The sequence below is a fragment of the Phacochoerus africanus genome, chromosome 15, assembly GCF_016906955.1.
Source record: "Phacochoerus africanus isolate WHEZ1 chromosome 15, ROS_Pafr_v1, whole genome shotgun sequence".
In the NCBI taxonomy this organism is placed as follows: domain Eukaryota; kingdom Metazoa; phylum Chordata; class Mammalia; order Artiodactyla; family Suidae; genus Phacochoerus; species Phacochoerus africanus.
This window is the reverse complement of record NC_062558.1, coordinates 4,334,345-4,354,339: the sequence shown is the minus strand read 5'-3', so window position 1 is coordinate 4,354,339 and position 19,995 is coordinate 4,334,345. Positions and strand designations below refer to the sequence as shown.

Here is a 19,995-nt window from a genome sequence, read left to right as displayed (position 1 = left end):
ACTTTTACTGAGCGTGTATTACATGCCAAGCCCAGCGCTGGCACAGAGAGGATAGGAGTAAGACGTCTCAGATGTGGTTCCTACCTCTGGAAGCTTGTAAGCAAAGTGAGAAGAGAATGCCAAACATCTCTTCCTTGGCCCTTACCCTGCTTGCTCATCATGGTGAGGAGATCGAACAAAAGCCCTGCTCTTGTTAGTATGCACCTCCCTAAACACCCAAGCTAAGACCTTCAACCTTCCAATTTCTGCTTTTCTCCCAAATGCTAGTAACAGGGAATTTCTTCTATTTCTTCTCCAACCACACTCTCTTTTCTTTCTTCCTTTTTTTTTTCCTTTGTCTTTTTAGGGTCGCACCTGTGGCATATGGAGGTTCCCAGGCTAGGGGTCAAATCAGAGCTGCAGTTGCCAGCCACAGCAAGGTGGGATTTGAGCCACGTCTACAACCTACACCACAGCTTGAGGCAACGCTGAATCCTTAACCCACTGAGCGAGGCCAGGGATCAAACCTGCATCCTCATGGATCTTAATCGGGTTTGTTACTGCTGAGCCACAATACGAACTCCCCACGCTCGCTTTTTTGACACCTCTTGGCAAAGCCCCTGTAGCTACATGAACTCACTCTCCTGTGATTACATAGGCCTTTGTGGATGGAACCTTTACCATTGAACTTTACTTTTCACCAGGTTTTGATTATGTGCTCAAGACCCCCATTTCCTCCACTAGAAGGTGAGCCCCTTGGAAGCAGGTCTTCTTCGTCGCTGATTCCTCAAAACCTTACATTCTCGTGCAGGGCTCAGCCCCCTGTGGATCCTTAGGAAATGCTGCTGGGTGTAGGTGGGCCAGTCACGCTGGCTGGGAATTGGCTCACCACCTCTGAAATCCTTTCCTGTGTTGCTTTTCCAGTGGGAGCGCCCTTCGGAAGTGTCATGTATGTGTTTTTCGGGAAGGTTGTACCCTTCCTCATCTTGGCCTTCCTGGCACTACTGGATGGAGGTAAATCACCATAAGAGGCCACCAGGCAGGCGAGAGCCCAGGTCGGGTTGGGAATGCATCATGCTGTGGTGTCAGCCTTGACGTGTTTGGGAGGATTGGGGACTGCCCCTTTGTAAGGACGATGGAGGAAGCTTGGGGAATTAGACCTGCCCAGAGTCTAATACTGACAACGCAGCTGAGAGTGGACCTTCTAGATAAGTGGGCACACTCAAGTGTTTCTCTCTCCCTCTCCCTTTCTTAGCACTCCAGCTTTGCATCCTGCAGCCTTCCAAAGTCTCTCCTGAGGTAAGTAGATACCAAATTCCATTGCCAAGAGAGAGATAGAATGGCTAAGCGCAGTGACCCAGGCCTGCCTAGATCATCCCTCTCAAACCATCAGAAGAAAGAGGAATAGAATAGACATTTATCTAAAGAAGATATAAGGGGGAGGTTCCTGTTGTGGCTCAGTAGTAACAAACCCGACTAGTAGCCATGAGGACACAGGTTCAATCCCTGGCTCTGCTCAGTGGATTAAGGATCTGGCATTGACTTGAGCTGTGGTGTAAGTTGCAGATGGGGCTCTGATCCCAGCGTTGCTGTGGCTGTGACACAGGCCAGCAGCTGCAGCTCCTATTCAACCCCTGAGAACTTCCATATGCTGTAGGTGTGGCCATAAAGAGTGCACACACACACACACACACACACACCAGAAAAAGAAGACATATGGATGGCCAACAGGCACATGAAAAGATTCTCAACATCCCTAATTACTAGAAACATGCAAATCAAAACTACAATGATGGTCAGAATGGCCATTATTTAAAAATCTACAAATAATAAATACTGGAGAGGGTGTGGAGAAAAAAGGACACTCCTACACTGTTGGTGGAAATGGAAATTGGTGCAGGCACTATGAAAACAGTATGGAGGGTCCTCAGAAAACTAAAAATAGAACTACCATATGATCCAGCAATGCCACTCCTGGTCATATGTCTACACAAAACTGTAATTTGAAACCTGCAGGAGTTCCCGTTGTGGTACAGTGGTTAACGAATTTGACTAGGAACCATGAGGTTGCAGGTTCGATCCCTGGCCTTGCTCAGTGGGTTAAGGATCTGGCATTGCCGTGAGCTGAGGTATAGGTTGCAGACGCAGCTCAGATCCCGTGTTGCTATTGCTGTGGCTCTGGCGTAGGCCGGAGGCTACAGCTCCGATTGGACCCCTAGCCTGGGAACCTCCATATGCCGCGGGAGCGGCCCTAGAAAAGGCAAAAAGACAATAATAATAATAATAATAATTTGAAATCTGTACCCTAATGTTCATAGCAGCATTATTTACAATAGTTAAGACATGGAAGAAACCTAAATGTACATCAACAGATGAATGGATAAAGAAGATGTGGTGTGTGTGTGTATACACACACACATACATATATATACACGATGGAATACTACTCAGCCATAAAAAATGAAAGAATGCATTTGCAGCAACATAGATGAACCTAGAGATTGTCATACTAATTGAAGTAAGTCTGAAAGAGAAAGACAAATACCATACGATATCATTTCTATCTGGCATCTAAAATATGACACAAATAAACTTATTTACAAAACAGAAACAGAATCAGATGCAGAAAACAAACTTATGGTTACCAAAGGGGAAAGAGGGTGAAGGAGGGACAAATTATGAGTTTGGGATTAGCAGATACAAACTATTATATATAAAATGGATAAACAAGAAGGTCCTACTACTGTATAGCACAGGGAACTATATTCAATTTCCTGTAATAAACCATAATCAAAAAGAATCTGAATCACTTTGCTGTACACCAGAAACTAATACAACATTGTAAAATAACTATACTTCAATTAAAAAAATGCTTAGGAGAATGGAGATGGAGAAAGCAAGAATTGTACTGGATTCCTGATTGGGCCACGGTTAGAATAGTGTGGGACCCTGGGCTCACCTTTGGGATTCAGCGATCTGCCAGTGGTTCTCCCAGGATGAATGTCAGTGCCAGCAAGACCTAGTGCAAGACCAGGAGTCCAGACACCTGTTGCCCAATGTCAGCCTTGCTGACAGTCCACTTTGAGCTGGTTGATGGTCGCTTGAAGGCAGGAATCATGTCTGGAATATGTTGTCCCACGCTTTGTGACTGCCTTGCACACAGGGTATTCGGCACCAGCTCACTCTGTGGACACTGGGCAGGTCACTTCCTTTTCTGTGATGTGGAGGTTCTCTCGTGTAAGGGAGTCGATGTGGGTGGCCTCTAAGGTCCTGCCTGAACACTCTCAGATTCTGTGAAAACAGGAGGGACGTATGCACTGTACAAATGGAAGTTTTTTGTCCATGTCCTCAGAGTGCCAAGGGGACTCCGCTCCTCACACTTCTCCAAGACCCTTATATCCTGGTGGCTGCAGGTAAGCTGACCTTGCCTCGCTTTCGGCTGGCAGAGTCTGAGCTTCAGGACAGCCTCGGGGGCTCACTGAACCATGTCCCTAGGCGCCCTCTGCTTTGCCAACATGGGAGTGGCCATGCTGGAGCCCACACTGCCCATCTGGATGCTGCAGACCATGTGTCCCCCTGAGTGGCATCTAGGTAAGTGACCTGGGTCCCCACCTTGAGCTTGGGCCAAGGTGTGTGCCAGGCCTTTTCTCAGGTAATTGGGAAGCATCGTCAGGACCAGGTGTTCACAGGTAGAATTACCTGTCCACACTTGCAAATCAAGCCTTAAGGGGCGGGCGTTCCCTTCAAGAAGCGGGTGGAGAAGGATGCAGTGGGAGGGATTGACTGGGGCGGTGGAGTGGCCACATACCTAGCTGTGTATTAGAATGATTAACAACTTCTAGTCAAAAGACTTCAGGTTTTCACTTCCTTCACTGAAGAATCTATTTTCTTCATTGATTTGCTATGCAAACCAGTGCAAATCACATCAACTTTCTGAGCATCACTTTTCTCATCTCTAAGATGGGCATCAGCAAATTCCCATCATGGCTCAGCGGAGGCAAATCTGACTGGGATCCATGAGGGCGCAGGTTCTATCCCTGGCCTTGTTCAGTGGGTTAAGAAGTTGCCGTGAACTGTGGTGTAAGTCACAGAGGTGGCTCAGATCTGGCGTTGCTGTGGCTGTGGCGTAGGCCACCAGCTACAGCTCTAATTCAACCCCTAGCCTGGAAACCTCCATATGCTGTGGGTACAGCTCTAAAAAGACCAAAAAAAAAAAAAAAAAAACAGATGGACATCAGAATACTATCTAGGAGTTCCCATTGTGGCTCAGCGGAAACGAATCCAACTAGGAACCATGAGGTTGCAGGTTCCATCCCTGGCCTCCCTCAGTGGGTTAAGATCCGGCATTGCCGTGAGCTGTGGTTTAGGTCACAGACCTGGCTCGGATCCTGTGTTGCTGTGACCGTGGTATAGGCTGGTGGCTCCATCTCTGGTTAGACTCCTAGCCTGGGAACCTCCATGTGCCACAGGTACGGCCCTGACAAGAAAAAAATAAAAAAATAAATAGAAAAAGAACGGGACAGAGTAGCGTGTCCCTGAGGATATGCCAGTTTGATCCCTGGCCTCGATCCGTTGTGAAAAAAGAAGAAGAAGGTTTAGTTCAGAGGGTAAATTTGAGGAGTCAGTGGCATCATACTTGGCTGTACTTGGCACTCGTAGACTGTTAACAGCAACAGCATCACCATTGATGCTTTGCTCCTTCTCACCCTCCATACCCCAGATCACCCTGTTGTGGTCCTTTAACCTCTAAAAAGGTGCCGCAGTGCATTGTTCCGTGAGAGAGGCCTCCAACCTCCTCTGTTCCATGGAGAGACGTTCTCACGACCCATCTGAGCTTCGAGAGGAGGCTCTGGCCCTTTCCAGGAAGCCAGAGGAGAGGGGGCAGAGAAGGCTACGTGCAAATCGCTCAGTCACTGCAGGGAAGAGAGGCTTATGTGACCAGAAAGGAAACTGATAAGGACCCAATAGAGCTTAATATGCAATGAAAAGCACTAAATCTAATTTTTTAGGGGGCCATTCTTAGCATGGCTCCCAGCTGCACTCCTAGCCCCAAATTGAATTTTTCTGGGCTGCAGCTGCCTCTGACCATGACAGGTAATTGAGTTAGTTGGTACTTGGTGCAGATAAGCTTGCCCCCATCCTCCCCCAAGGCTTCAGCCACTGGGTCTCTTGATGCAGGTGGGCAGGCGTCTGTGGCTCAGAATGGCCCCGCCCCAGCCCTTTTTCTCCCTACAGGAGAGAATGTTAAAAGCAAACCAGCTGTCAGCCAGCAGCTGGTGAATTGTTGACTTTGGGTTTAGTTGTCATCATCCTGACAGTTTCTGTTACACAGCCCTGTTTCCTCTTGGGGTACCGAGAAACAGAAAGAGGGTCCGGTGATCTCACACAGTGGCTCATGCAGGCGAGGCTGCCGGAGAAGGTCCTCAGGGGAGTAAGTGAGAGACACTATCCCTTGCAGCTCTCCTCAGTTCTCTCTGCATCTGTAAGTCTAACTTCAAAGGTTATGACCTGGGAGTTCCTGTCAAGGCGCAGTGGTTAACGAATCCGACGAGGAACCATGAGGTTGCGGGTTCAATCCCTGGCCTTGCTCAGTGGGTTGAGGATCTGGCGTTGCCATGAGCTGTGGTGTAGGTCACAGACGCTGCTCGGATCCCACATTGCTGTGGCTCTGGCGTAGGCTGGCAGGTACAGCTCCGGTTAGACAGACCCCTAGCCTGGAAACCTCCATATGCTGCGAGAGTGGCCCAAGAAATGGCAAAAAGACAAAAAAAAAAAAAGAAAAAAAGAAAAGGTTCTGACCTGGAGAGTATGTTAACATTCAGATGGCGGGGACCTGGCCAACAAATTCAGTAGAAACAAGTTTGCATTCCTGGTAAGTTTCCTGATGATGCCGATATGGCATCAGTGACCACACTGAAAAATATTGCTATCAGTGCAGAACCCTCCCTCTCCAAGCTGTTGGAAAGAGCAGTTTATAGCCTGTGACCGCACACTCTCCAAGTGAGGGGCTGTGTGCCCGCTACACTCATCCAGTGGAGGAAGGAGTTTAGGCTTTGGAAACTGGGTTTAAATCTTGACCCAACCACTTACTGGTTGAGTCCTTCACCAGGTTACTTCTTCGAACTGCACTTCTTTCATTTGCAAAAATGGAGACACATTCAGGGTTTTTTAATTTTTTTTTTTTCGGGCTGCACCCACAGCATATGGAGGTTCCCAGGCTAGGGGTCGAAACGGAGCTACATCTACCAGCCTACACCACAGCTATAGCAATGTGGAATCCGAGCTGTGTCTGCAACCTACACCACAGCTCACGGCAACACCAGATCCTTGACCCACTGAGCGAGGCCAGGGATGGAACCTGCAACCTCATGGTTCCTAGTCGGATTTGTTTCCGCTGCGCCACGACGGGAACTCCATTTATTTTTTTTTTATAAAGGGCTGCACCTGCAGCATGTAAGTTCCCAGGCTAGGGATCCCATTGGAGCTACAGCTGCCATCCTACACCACAGCCACAGCAATTCAGGATCCAAGACGCATCTGCAACCTACACCACAGCTCATGGCAATGCCGGATCCCTGACCCACTGAGCGAGGCCAGGGATTGAACCTGCATCCTCATGGATACTAGTCAGATTCATTTCCGCTGCACCACAAAAGGAACTCCTGAGACACTGTTCAGATTTTCAGGATTAACTAGATCCATGTAGTCTAAAGGCAGTAGCACAGTGCATGGGATACAGGATATACTCAGGAGATAAAAAGCATTATCGTTTTCATCATTGCGTTTGTCGAAATCACTCTGACAGTCACAGCTTTGTGTAATCCCCCACGCTTTGAAGATACGCCGTGAGATACATATGTGTCTGTAGACAAATAGTTTGAACTCCTCTTTTGCACAGAATATTATTGAAATGCAAGCTGTACTCAGATCCTAAAGAACAAGCCACACTGATTGAGGAAAATCTCACTCAGGAAATCCCACATCTCTTAAAAACAGTGTCAAGGAGATGTATCTAGAAGGTTTGTGGGCTTCCTCGTGAGGCTTATTTCTACATGCCAGGTAAACAGTCAAGTAGCTATCCTATTAAACTTTTTTTAAAGCAATTAACTATAAACAAACAATTACAGTTTGAAACAGATTGCCACCTGTAAAGATAGACTAGACAAATATACTAAGGTGTGTTTTACCTCCAGCCCTTAGAAGAGAATATTAAAAGCAAACAAGATGTCAGCCAGTCGCTGGTGAGTTGTTGACTTTGGGTCATGACAGTTTCTATTAGGCAGCACTGTTTCCTTTCCATACAGAGAAGGAGAGAGCGCTGGTGGAACCCAAGGACACTGACGCTGCTTTTCCATGCAGTCCCTTATGCCAGAGCCGTCTGTGCTGCCACACTGCTGGTGTGGGTTGCGGAAGCACCTGGAGTTGGAGGGAGGAGGTCTGGGCTCAAGTTTCGACCCTGTTAGTCACTGGTTAGGATGATGATAGTTAAGGCCAGTGCTCAGACGGCACTTATTTTGTGCCAAGCACCTTGCAAAATGGTTGGTATGTGTTATCTCCTCAAAGCCTCACAGTCTGCCCATCTGGGGGGAGTCTCTTATTATCCCCATAGTTCAGAGATTGCTTCTTTTATTTTCCTTTTTACAGCCACACCTGAGGCATATGGAGGTTCCCAGGCTAGGGGTCTAATCGAAGCTGTTGCTGCCGGCCTACACCAGAGCCACAGCAACGCCAGATCCGAGCCATGTCTGTGACCTACACCACAGCTCACAGCAATGTCAGATCCTTAACCCACTGAGCAAAGCAAGGGATCGAACCTGCAACCTCATGGTTCCTCGTCGGATTCGGTTCCACTGCGCCACGACGGGAACTTCAGACTTTGCTTTATTTCACTGCTTCTGAATCATTTCTTTTCCATTCTCTTTTGAATACCCTGACTTCCCTGAAGACCATACTCTTAGATTATACCACCACACCCCTCAGCATTGCAGTCATCTCCCAACTCCTTTGTTACCTTCTCATTCATTAAATCTGTCAGCATTTGGCTCGTATTCTTTTCACTTTTACTCCTGTCACCTTTTTTTTTTTTCTTTTAGGGTTGCACCCGAGGCATATGGAGGTTCCCAGGCTAGGGGTCTAATTGGAGCTGTAGCCACCAGCCTACACCACAGCCACAGCCACGCCACATCCGAGCTGCATCTGCGACCTTCACCACAGTTCACAGCAATGCCAGATCCTTAACCCACTGAGCGAGGCCAGGGATTGAACCCTCATGGATCCTAGTCAGGTTTGTTAACCACTGAGCCACGAAGGGAAATCCCTCCTGTCACCATTTTTGGTGACTTCAATATCCAGGTGGATAACCCTCCCAACATCTTGGCCTATTCCTTCATCTGTTCTCTTGCAGTGATCTTTCTCTGCTCTCCACCTTGACCAGTCTAACTTTTCTATAGTATTGACCTTGACATCACCATTAATTGTAACACCTCTGAAATTTCAGTTCCAAGCAGTCCAGTTACCAGGTTACATATTCTCTGCTCAGGTATTCTAATCCCCCTATACTAACACGTCCGGGCTACCCTGCAATCCCTAGTCCATTCAGCTCTCTCTCTGTTTCCATCGCTACTTATACCTGCACTTTTTTCCTTCACTCAGCTTGGACTCCATTATGCTGAATCCAAGTCTGTCCTCAGTGTCACTCCTTGAATGTTGATTCCTTTGCCCCACCCACTCTCCCAGTGGGGTTGTCATCTGGGAAGCTGTGACTCGGTTAAGCCTGTCTGGTTGCCCCGTCTTTGTGCCTGGCAGTGAAAGGGAACTGTAGGAAAACACACACTAGGCTGTTGGTCTCACCTTATATTCGTGGTCACAAATCTAAAGTGGGTTTTCACACTGTCCCACAATCTTTTTTTTTTTTTTTTTGTCTTTCTGTCTTTCTAGGGCCACACTCGCAGCATGTGGAAGTTCCCAGGCTAGGGGTCTACTTGGAGCTGTAGCCACCGGCCTACACCAGAGCCACAGCAACAACAGATCTGAGTCGCGTCTACGACCTACACCACGACTCGAGGCAATGCCAGATCCTTAGCCCACTGAGGGAGACCAGGGATTGAACCTGCAATGTTCAGCTCATGGACATGCCGGATCGTTAACCCACTGAGCAAGGCCAGGGATCGAACCCGCAACCTCCTGGTTCCTAGTCGGATTCGTTAACCACTGCGCCACGACGGGAACTCCGTGTCCCACAATCTTTAAGTCCCTAGTTATGTTCTTTCCCCGTTCCAAAAGGACTGTTGTACACTTCCCCGTTCAGACTCCTACACACACTCCTCCCTTCACTTACATCATTCTCAGCTCCCAGTCATTGAGAAAAAAGAGGCAATGAGAAGGGCACTCACATGTTCCCATCACTAAATATTCTTACTGCCCTCCACTTGCGCCCACATCCTCTTCCTTCTCTTTATGGTTAAAGCACCCCAGCTCCTTCAGGGTCAAACTTCTTTTTTCTTTTCTTTTTTTTAGGGCCACAGCCATGGCACATGGAAATTCCCAGGTGAGGGGTTGAATCAGAGCCACAACTGCCAGCCTATACCACCGTCACAGCAAGGCAGGATCCGAGCCATGTCTGTGACCTACATTGCAGCTCACAGCAATGCTGGCATGAGCCCAGGGATTGAACCCAGTTCCTCACGGATACTAGTCAGTTTCCTTACTGCCGAGCCACAACGGCAACTGCATCTTTTTCTTTTTCTTTCCCCCTCTGGATTCCATCTCCTGTCATTTACTTCATTGGCTATTGCTCTTCACCTCTGCTGTTGCTTCCTTTTTTAAAAAAAAATTTTGTATGTGTGTGTCTTTTTAGGGCCACACCCTCGGCATACGGAGGTTCCCAGGCTAGGGGTAGAATCAGAGCCACAGCTGCTGGCCTGCTCCACAGCCACAGCAACTCCAGATCCGAGCCATGTCTGCAACCTACACCACAGCTCATGGCAACACTGGATCCTTAACTCACTGAGCGAAGCCAGGGATCAAACCTGAAAACCTCATGATTACTAGTTGGGTTCATTAACCACTGAGCCACGACGGGAACTCCCTTTTTAAAAATTAAAAAAAAAATTTCATTATTAAAATTGCTTGATTTTTAATTTATTTTTTTTGCCAAACCCATGGCTTGTGGGCAGGGATCAAACCTGAGCCACAGCAGTGACCCAAGCCCCTGCAGTGGCAACGCTAGATCCTTAACATACTATATACCACGAGAGAACGCCACGATTTTGTCTATTTTATTCACCCTTCTTATCCTTGTCCCTAGAATGCCTGGCACATAGTAAAAGCTCATAAAAATAATGAAAGAATGAATGAATGAATAAACAAATCTGTGAGCCTCAGAGAGGGTAAATGGCTCCTGGTCACAAAGATAAACCCTTTTATATATATTTATCTAACTTGCTCCATAGTGTAATCTGGTATGATAAAATCACAGCTTCATTTTTTCCCAGATGTGGAAACCAAAGCTCAGAAAGGTTTAGTAATTTATTCAAGGTCACTGCCAGAGCAATAGAAGGGCAGGTAAACAGCAGCACAGGAATTTTTACTTTCCAGGAAGTGTGTTTGTTTTTCTCTAAAGCTCATGTTCTTGGAGTTCCCTGGTAGCTCAATGTGTTAAGGACCTGGCATTGCTGCTGTGGCACGGGTCACTGGTTTGATCCCTGGCCTGGGACCTACTGCATGCCACAAGATTGGCCAAGAAAAAGAAAAGGAAATAAAAAATAAAGCTTATGTTCTTATGCTGATATTCATGGGTATTTTATACTTGAGAATGGCTCATTAAAGCCATGCATCAGGAAATGGGGAGCTAGAAGCACCTTAAATGTGTTGCAACAAAACGAAGCCCCGCCCTTGAGGAAAGCAGAGGTGTGGAGCCCTAGGTCAGCTGCTCTGGGTTTGTACCAGACTCTCCAACCCACAAGACACAGTGGTTTGGGAGCCTTGAAAGAGACAGGGGGACTTCACTGTCACGCTATTTCAGAGTAACCGGGCATGTTCTAAGGTAAGGGCCTCTGTCTTTCCACAGGTCTGGCTTTCTTGCCAGCCAGTGTGTCCTACCTCATTGGCACCAACCTCTTTGGCGTGTTGGCCAACAAGATGGGCCGGTATGTAGCCCGGGGATCTGGGAAGAGGAATGTGAATGTGAGGTGGGAGAGTCTTCTGAGGTTTTCCCCTGCATTGGGGATGATGAGTAATAGCTTCGTTGAGCCTGGAAATTTAGAACACGGGTAAAAACTGCCCACAGGGAGGACGGGGCGTGGAGGTGGAGAGGGTGGTGCAGGAAGGACCGCCCTGAGCTGGTTGCTACAGAAGAGGCAGGGAATAGATGAGGGACAGCCTTTGCTTTGCAGATGTTTGTCCCTTTGAAGAGAGAAAATAACTCCACAGAGAACAGGTATGAAGACACCAGTACCTTGGGGCAGTGGTTGTCACATGCTCGCTGAAGCTCCAGGGAGCTCCACAGAGGTGCCTCAGAGGCCCCCCTAGTGGAAAGGGTTGGAGGCTTAAGAGGTGTGACTCTGGATTCTGTTCCCCCACTGCTGTGAGAACAGCTTGAAGTTTGTCTTTGGAGTTCAGCATAAAGATTTTAAATAATTAGTTTAGGAGTTCCCGTTGTGTCTCAGTGGTAATGAACCTGACTAGTATCTATGGGGATGTGGGTTCCATCCCTGGCCTCACTCAGTAGGTTAAGGATCTGATGTTGCCACCAGCTGTGGTGTAGGTTGGGGGTGCAGCTCAGATCCCACATTGCTGTGGCTGTGGTGTAGGCCAGCAGCTGCAGCTCCGATTTGACCCTTAGCCTGGGAACTTCCATATGCTGCAGGTGCAGCCCTGAAAAAAAAAAAATTAAAAATAGGAGTTCCTGTGTGCCTCAGCATTAACAAGCCTGACTAGTACCCATGATGACTTGGGTTCAATCCCTGGCCCCACTTAGTGAGTGAAGGATTCGGCATTGCTGTGAGCTGTGGTGTAAGTCACAGATGTGGCCCAGATCTGGTATTGCTGTGGCTGTGGTATAGGCTGGCAGCCACAGCTCTGATTCGACTCCTAGCCTAGGAACTTCCATATGCTGCAGGCACTGCCAGGAAAGAAAGGAAGAAAAAATAAAATAAAATTAAGTAAAATAAAATAAAAGATAAGTTTAAAACCAAAGCCATAGGAAATCAGAGAGTGAAAGAAGTTTGGTATATTTTGTGGCTTTTGGGCCTCAAAGATCTGATAAAATCAGAACAGGTGTGAGGTGGTCTGAATTGGTAAATAGCATCCGTCAGGTTTGAGATTTATTCCCCAGGGACAAGTACCTTCTGAGTCAGTCAGTTTCCTCTTCCGAGGGAAGGAAGACTCTCCCGTTGCTCCTTATCTGCTTCTACTATGGAAAGAGGGGTGGAGCCAAGGAAGAGAGGAGGGTGGGAAAGGGATGGGGAGGGCTCGCCTGGTACAGACTGGGCATGGAGAGATGCGTTGATCGCCTCGGATCCTAAGGAATTGCTGGAATTAGGGGTGGTCAGGCTGACCGGTGTGTTAGTGATGGGCTGGCAGGTGGAAGGGATCGCTCTCCCCTTCGACCTGTTGGATGATGGCTCTTTTCTTCCAGGTGGCTGTGTTCCCTGGTTGGGATGGTGATAGTAGGTACCAGCTTGCTTTGTGTAAGTACAATAAGGTCTAGTGGAGACAGAGAGGGGGATGGAGAGAGAGAGAAGAGATCCGGAGATTTAAAGACCACTTTCTTTTGAAATGAGCAGCAAGTTGACTTGAAAAGAACGGTCAGAGAGACTGTCTTTGTAGGGAGGCATTTAGCCCTGGGGCAGATGCCAGCAGCCAGCCCATTGGAAAGGGGTGGGGACAGAAAGGGAGAGGGCAGTGGGGCAGCTGGGGACAGATCTGAGGCACTGTGGACGGGCCTGTGAAGCAATATATGTTGGACTCTACTTCTGGGGTCAGCAAAATGATGCATTTCATGCCTTCATTTCCTCACCCTACCCTGACAGGACCCCATAAGCCACCAAGGGAACCATCATCTCTGCCTCCAGCTCCAGCTCCGGAATGTTTGGCAGAGGAAGAAAGAAAGAAGGGCTTTCCCATGTTCAGGAGGCCCCTTCAAGCTCTCTAAGGCTTCATTTCCTCCTCTCTGCTATGGGGATTACAAGCACACTTGCCTCTGAGGCTTGAGGGGGATGTGAATGGGTGGAATGCACGGGAACACAGTGCTCAAGAAAGGCTGGGGAGTTCCCGTCGTGGTTCAGCGGAAACAGATCTGACTAGTATCCATGAGGACGTGGGTTCGATCCCTGGCCTCACTCAGTAGGTTAAGGATCTGGCATTGCTGTGAGCTGTGGTGTAGATTGCAGACTCGGCTTGGATCCTGAGTTGCTATAGCTGTGGTGCAGCTCCAATTCAACTCCTAGTCTGGGAACTTCCATATGCCACAGGTGCAGCCCTAAAAAAACAAAACAAAACAAAACAAAACAAAAAAAGGAAATGAAATGAAAAAAATGAAAAGATAAAAGGGTAAAGGTCCTTTTTCATCAGGAGGTATAAGAATCCGAATTAGATAAGGTATGTGGCACATAGCACCTGGTTAATAAATGCATTTCATAGGAAAACTCCTCCTTTCCTGCTGCAGGTGCCTCTGGCTCATAATATTTTTGGTCTCATTGGCCCCAATGCAGGGCTTGGCTTTTCTATAGGTAAGAAGTTCCTAGATGTTGACTTTGGGGCAGATCAGAGCCGGCACGTGGAAAGGCAGAAGGACTGGGAGGGTGGCTGGCAGGGGTTGTGGAGAGATGCTGGGAATCCTAGCAACTCCTGCTAGGAATGGGTGTCAGCGCTGCGGGTCGGACAGACAGCAGCCAAAGGCGGCGGCGGCGGGCGAAAGCGGGCGGGAGGAGGCTGCAGATGCGGGCAGCGATGGGGGAGGGCACCGTGGGGAGGGTTGACAGACTGTGTCCCGTTTGCTTTGACCACAGGCATGGTGGATTCCTCCATGATGCCCATCATGGGGCACCTGGTGGACCTGCGCCACGCCCCTGTGTATGGGAGCGTCTACGCCATCGCCGACGTGGCGTTTTGCATGGGCTTTGCTATAGGTATGCTGGCAGAGGGAGAGGGGAGCAGCAGGACCCGGTACCCATGCTCCCTTTACTGTTTATCAGCTGGAAGTAGAGCCAAGAGGCTGGTTTCCCTGGGGTTCTGGAGATATTTGGCCCTGGGACATCCTGTGGGTGGCCTGCTGCCCCTAGCGTGGTGTCTTCATGTGATCCAGGCTCAGTAAACACTTGTGAATTTGCTTGATTCCTCACAGGCCCATCCACCGGGGGTGCCATCGTGCGGGCCATTGGCTTCCCCTGGCTCATGGTCGTCATTGGGGTCGTCAACATCATCTATGCTCCTCTTTGCTGCTACCTGAGGAGCCCCCCAGCCAAGGAGGAGAAGCTCGTAAGGGGCTCTGACAACTGCTGGAAAAATAATGTTGCATTTCTTTCCATGTCTCTCTCATTCCTTTTAATCCTGTGCTCTTTTTTCCTCTTCCTTATACACTCTCTGCTTTGTCATGTTTCTGGGGTTTTTTTGTTTCTGTTTTTCTTTTTTGGGGGGCCACACCTGCGACATAGGGAGGTTCCCAGGCTAGAGATCGAATCGGAGCTGCAGCTGCCAGCTGTACCACAGCCAGCAACGCCAGATCTGAGCCACGCATCTTTATTCTACACCACAGCTCCCAGCAATGCTGGATGCTTAACCTGCTGAGCAAGGCCAGGGATCAAACCTGTATCCTCATGGATTCTCCTCAGGTTCGTTACTGCTGAACCACAATGGGAACTCCCACTTTGCTATGTTTTCTGATGCTCCTTTCTTTCCTTTGTGCCCTGATTTTGCCTTCTCTACATTAACCACTTTCCCTTTTACACAGGTCAGTTAAGAAGGGTCCTAGGTGTAGAAAGAAAATAGGAAGTTTGTAAAGTGTTGGGGTCTGAGGCCACCATAAGCATCCTATACTTGCTGTAACTACTAGCAAAGTGTGAACTACCAAAGCATGCCCCCAAGTAGGCAGAATTCCACTGGGCCTGTTCATTCATTCATTCATTCATTCATTCACTTCTGTCATTATCCTTGCCAGGTCATTTTTTTCTTTCTTTCCTTTTTTTTTTTTTTTTGGCCGCTCCTGCAGCATTCGGAAGTTCCTAGGCCAGGAATTGAACTCGCTCCACAGCAGCGACCCAAGCTGCTGCAGTGACAAGGTCAGATCCTTAACCTGCTGAGCCACAAAGAATTCCCTCTACCAGGTCTTGTCTTGTCTTGTCTTTCTTTTCCTATCTTTGTAGGGCCACACCAGCGGCATATGGAAATTCCCAGGCTAGGGGCTACAGCTGCCAGCCTACACCACAGCCACAGCAACGTCTGCTTCCTGCACCACAGCTCACAGCAGCACCAGATCCCTGACCCAATGAGCGAGACCAGGGATTGAACCCACATCCTCGTGGATACTAATTGGGTTTGTTTCCGCAGCACCACAATGGGAACCCCACCAGGGCATTTCTTAAAGTATAAGCACCCCAGGGGAGAGAACCACAACATATGATTTTAGTTAATGAGCTACTTTGGATGTGGAGGCTGCTTAAAGGAAGAGGAGAAGACAGGAAGATCTCATGGAGAAGGGCACCCAGTGCAGCTGGCTCCTCGCTGGAGCCTCTGCTGCTGCTTTTGGGATTCGGTTAAAAGCCTATCAGATGACTGTCTCAACTAGGGCGGTTCCACCTCAGGGCCTTGGGTGGCCTGTGCATATGCAAGAAGAGAACCGAGGGGCCTTGGCAGGTTTCTTGAGTCTTTTCTGAGCAGCGCTAGACCCCAATGAGCTTGTTGCAGAGGCGGCGGGGCGCGGGGGAGCTGGGGAAAGCAATGATTCTATTCCCGCTTCTTGGTGCAGGCAATTCTGAGCCAGGACTGCCCCCTGGAGACCCGGATGTATGCAGCAGAGCCGCACATGAGGGAGTTTCCTTTGGGGGACGACAGCGATGCGGAGCCGGCCAGTGAGGAGTAGCAACAGCAGAAACTGGTCCCTGGGCATTGTCACATGAGGCTCAGGCGTCGGCGACCACCTCTGGAACCGGATCACCATGGGCTGTCCCCCAGGCATCACTTCGCGCTCCCCTGGTGTCTCCTCTCCGCAGTGCCCCCCCTTCCCCACAACAACACACACACAGCCGGGCGGGGGGGGGGGGGGTCTGTTTCCCGGTTCTCCCCTCACCTGCATCCCCCTAGCTCTCCCTCTAAGCATCCAGGCTTCAGCTGGCTCATCTTTTAGGGGAGGGCAGAGTCATGCTTCCCTCTCGGCCTCTGCAAAGCTGTGACGGGTTCTGCAAGGGGTGACTCATTCCGCGGAGGCGACAGTGAACACACACTGTTCCCTGAAACCAGTGGGGTGGCTGACACACCTCATCTCATCTGTTATCTGATTCGCTCCGGCACGTTCCCCACAGATGGAAGTTTTGTCCTCTCTTCCCTGACGTGATCCTATCTGAGTTTTCCCATAGGAGTTGAGAAAGCTTCCTGAATATTGAATGGCTACCCAGTTGCCAATTTGGGAATTTTTGCCTGGTTTCTATAAGGTGAATTTTTTTTCCCCCCTGTGGCCAGACCTTCAGCTGCTGAAACAATTCTGCCCTCCGTGAAAGGAGGGCTCTTTTTTTTTTTTTTTTTTCTTCCCCTTCCCGATATAAAGGGAAGGAGGCTGTTTTGCTCATGTTGGAGTTACTGACATGCTCGTGGTTTCCCCTGTAGGTTTTTTCTACCTTTTCTTAAATTTCTTAGATTCTTAGACAGAAATTTAACGGAAAACACAGTCTGTTAGCTCTAAGATTTTACAGGAAGGAGTGTTAAAAAAAAAAAAAAGTGCCCTGAAATCCCTTCCAACTGCAGGTTTCCAAACAAGGATTATAAGGAGGCATTGTTCACGTTTGCTAATGAGCAAGTTATTCCTTAATTCAGTCATGACAAACTAGATGCTCTTACGGCAAAAGAGAGCGTGTGGGCAAATACAGTAGGTACCATAAGTATTTTGACTCTTTTTTTTTTTTTTTACCTTTTTAAAATCCTTACTAAGAGATGAGGTTTCAAAGAGATGGCAGACATGGTACCCACACTTAAGTAGCTTCTCGTCTATTTGGGCAAACTGGATGTACATCAAATAAAAATGATCAATACCACAAGTTTGTATACACTCTGTGTTCGAGGGCAGAGAGGCAAGGATGCTCACGGTCTAGGTGGCGAATAATGGGGAGATGGAGGCAGGAATGGGAGGACCCACAGGTGGAGGCTGCAGGATGCGTAGATGTCCAATCGGGTGTTCAGATCTTACTCTGGAATGGTGGCTGGCTCTGATCATTGCACTCCTTGGCAAGAGTTGAGTGGGTTCAGTCCAAGCCCTGAATCATCAGAACATGTTCAAGCTGAGCCTTAGTGAATTCTTACCGCTTGGATATCGGGTATCTGATTTTTTGATTATTTATTTACTTATTTTTGTCATTTTAGGGCCACACCTGTGGCCTATGGAAATTTCCAGGCTGGGGGTCGAATTGGAGCTACAGCTGCCTGCCAATGCCGCAGCCACAGCAACACCAGATCCGAGCCACATCTGTGACCTACACCACAGCTCACGGCAATGCCGCATCCCTAACCCACCAAGTGGGGCCAGAGATCAGACCCCCATCCTCATAGATACTAGTCAGGTCCATTTCTGCTCAGCCACCGCAGGAACCGCTTGTACCACTTTCGATTCCTAGTTATTTCTGGAGTTCTGTGACATAAATTGGCTATTTTTATTGTCATCGCCTTTTGCCTGAATTTACTATGTAGACAGCCCACTTTTGCTAATTTTCTCGTCAATTTTTATCCAATGTTTCACCCCAATGATTTCCAAAAATTTCTTACTGTCTCCCAGTAAGAAAACGATTTTCCCAAATCTTTTCTTCTGAGTCCTTTCACAGGGTAGCCAGAAGAACTTATCTGAGTTTGAAGCTTTCCAGCTCATTTAAAGAAGGCGGTGTGTGTGTGTGTGGGGGGGTGATTACTCACAGTTTAAATGTGCCTGTAAAGATAAGAGCCAGAGTTGAGACAAGGGTGGAAGAGAGTTTGGTCTGTGTGCATGTGTGTATTTTTCACATTTGCTGGAGCAGTCTGAAGTTAAGTCCTTTATTTCTGCAACTGGCCAGGCTCTTCTGTTAGCAATTAGCTGGGGCAGAGCCGTGGCTGAACTTGCGGCATGCACAGTATGCCTGACATGCAACGCTGCAGGTGAATGATGCAGGGGCGCTCACCACTCTGTGTTCCAGGAATTGTGGAAGAAGCAAGTCTTACTCATCCAACCCTAATCTGGCTGCCTCTTGGTCCATCTTGGCTTCCAACCCCTGCCATGCTGAGCCAAGGGGTTTCTTACAGAAATCCCTTCCACCCAATCCCCTGCGGGCTTTCCTTTGACCTGGTTGAATCACAGGTTAGTACGTCTTTGCTCTATCTCCTTCCCTCAGTATCAGCAGAAATTCCTCATAGTCTCTGCCTGTGAATATATCTTCCTCTAGGTTCCAGCACTGATACTGGACATTTAATGGGCCCTTGGGAAAGGAGGGGAGGGCAGAGTAAAAAAGCCTAGATCACTATCTTGACTAAATTCTGGTTTCCCCCATCCTGCACCTCCACTGGATATTTCTTAGTCATTTTCCCTTTTCCTTTTCTTTCCATTTTTTTTTCTCTTTTCTTCTACTTCTCCTCCCCTATTTTTTTCCTTCCCCTTCTTCCCCCTCCTTTAAGAAAATTATATGTCCTATACATACAATGAAGTGTACTCATAAGGATATGTTGGATAATTTACATATGTGTGTAACTACCACACAGTTAGCAATAACAGAGCCGTTCCCTCCTCAGGCAGTACCCACCCTCACCCAAAGGTAAATACCATTCTGACTTTTTTTTTTTTTTGCTTTTTATTAGAGCCTCACCCCCAGCATATGGAGGTTCCCAGGCTAGGGGTCCAATCAGAGCTACAGTTCCTGGCCTACACCACAGCAACACCCGATCCGAGCCACATCTGCGGCCTACACCACAGCTCACAGCAACGCTGGATCCTTAACCCACTAAGGGAGGTGAGGGATTGAACCTGCAACCTCATGGATCATAGTCACGTTCATTAAACACTAAGCCATGACGGGAACTCCCCTTTCTGACTTCTATCCCCATCAATTGTTTTTACCTGTTCTTTTTTTTTTTTTTTTTGTCTTTGCTATTTCTTGGGCCGCTCCTGCGGCACATGGAGGTTCCCAGGCCAGGGGTCAAATCGGAGCTGTAGCCACCGGCCTACACCAGAGCCACAGCAACGCGGGATCCGAGCCACGTCTGCAACCTACACCACAGCTCAAGGCGACGTCAGATCCTTAATCCACTGAGCAAGGGCAGGGACCGAACCCGCAACCTCATGTTCCCAGTCGGATTCGTTAACCACTGCGCCACGATGGGAACTCCATGTTTTTACCTGTTCTTGAACTTCATCTGTATTTCTCCATTTGCTCAGATTTCTCATTAGGATTTTGTAATTTGCCTCAAGTAAACTTCCTTTTGTTCCCCTTTTAACTTGAAATTACGATTGATTTGCAATATTAGTTCCACGTGCATGACATAGTGAGTCAGTATTTCTCTAGATTATTCATTTAAGGTTATTATAAAATAATAACGGTATTTCCCTGTGTCTATATTATATACATAATAACTACAATGTGTACAACATATCTTAGTTGCCTTTTCACTTATTGATCTATTGGCTTTTTTTTTGAACAGAAAAAGTTTACCAAGCAAGAATGAGTGGCTTGCACTCAAAACCCTGAACGGCTTATTTATTTATTTATTTATTTTTAGGGATGGACCTGTGGCATATGGGGGTTCCCAGGCTAGGGGTCAAATCAGACCTACAGCTGTCAGCCTACACCACAA

The 19,995-nt window shown here is 48.1% G+C and overlaps 1 protein-coding gene across 2 annotated transcripts in view; it reads left to right on the top strand.

Moving 5' to 3' along the window:
• The window catches only part of SLC18A1 (solute carrier family 18 member A1), a 35,590-nt gene extending 18,375 nt beyond the window's left edge, over window positions 1-17,215 (top strand). For both annotated transcript variants that reach the window (XM_047760199.1, XM_047760200.1), the window contains 10 exons: window positions 904-993; window positions 1,235-1,278; window positions 3,332-3,392; window positions 3,475-3,570; window positions 11,048-11,126; window positions 12,617-12,668; window positions 13,646-13,709; window positions 13,989-14,108; window positions 14,324-14,457; window positions 15,944-17,215. In XM_047760199.1, the coding sequence (XP_047616155.1) occupies window positions 904-993; window positions 1,235-1,278; window positions 3,332-3,392; window positions 3,475-3,570; window positions 11,048-11,126; window positions 12,617-12,668; window positions 13,646-13,709; window positions 13,989-14,108; window positions 14,324-14,457; window positions 15,944-16,057 (854 nt within the window). In that variant the 3' untranslated portion in view covers window positions 16,058-17,215. The remainder of the gene's footprint in view (window positions 1-903; window positions 994-1,234; window positions 1,279-3,331; window positions 3,393-3,474; window positions 3,571-11,047; window positions 11,127-12,616; window positions 12,669-13,645; window positions 13,710-13,988; window positions 14,109-14,323; window positions 14,458-15,943) is intronic.
• The last annotated feature ends 2,780 nt before the right edge of the window (window positions 17,216-19,995 follow it).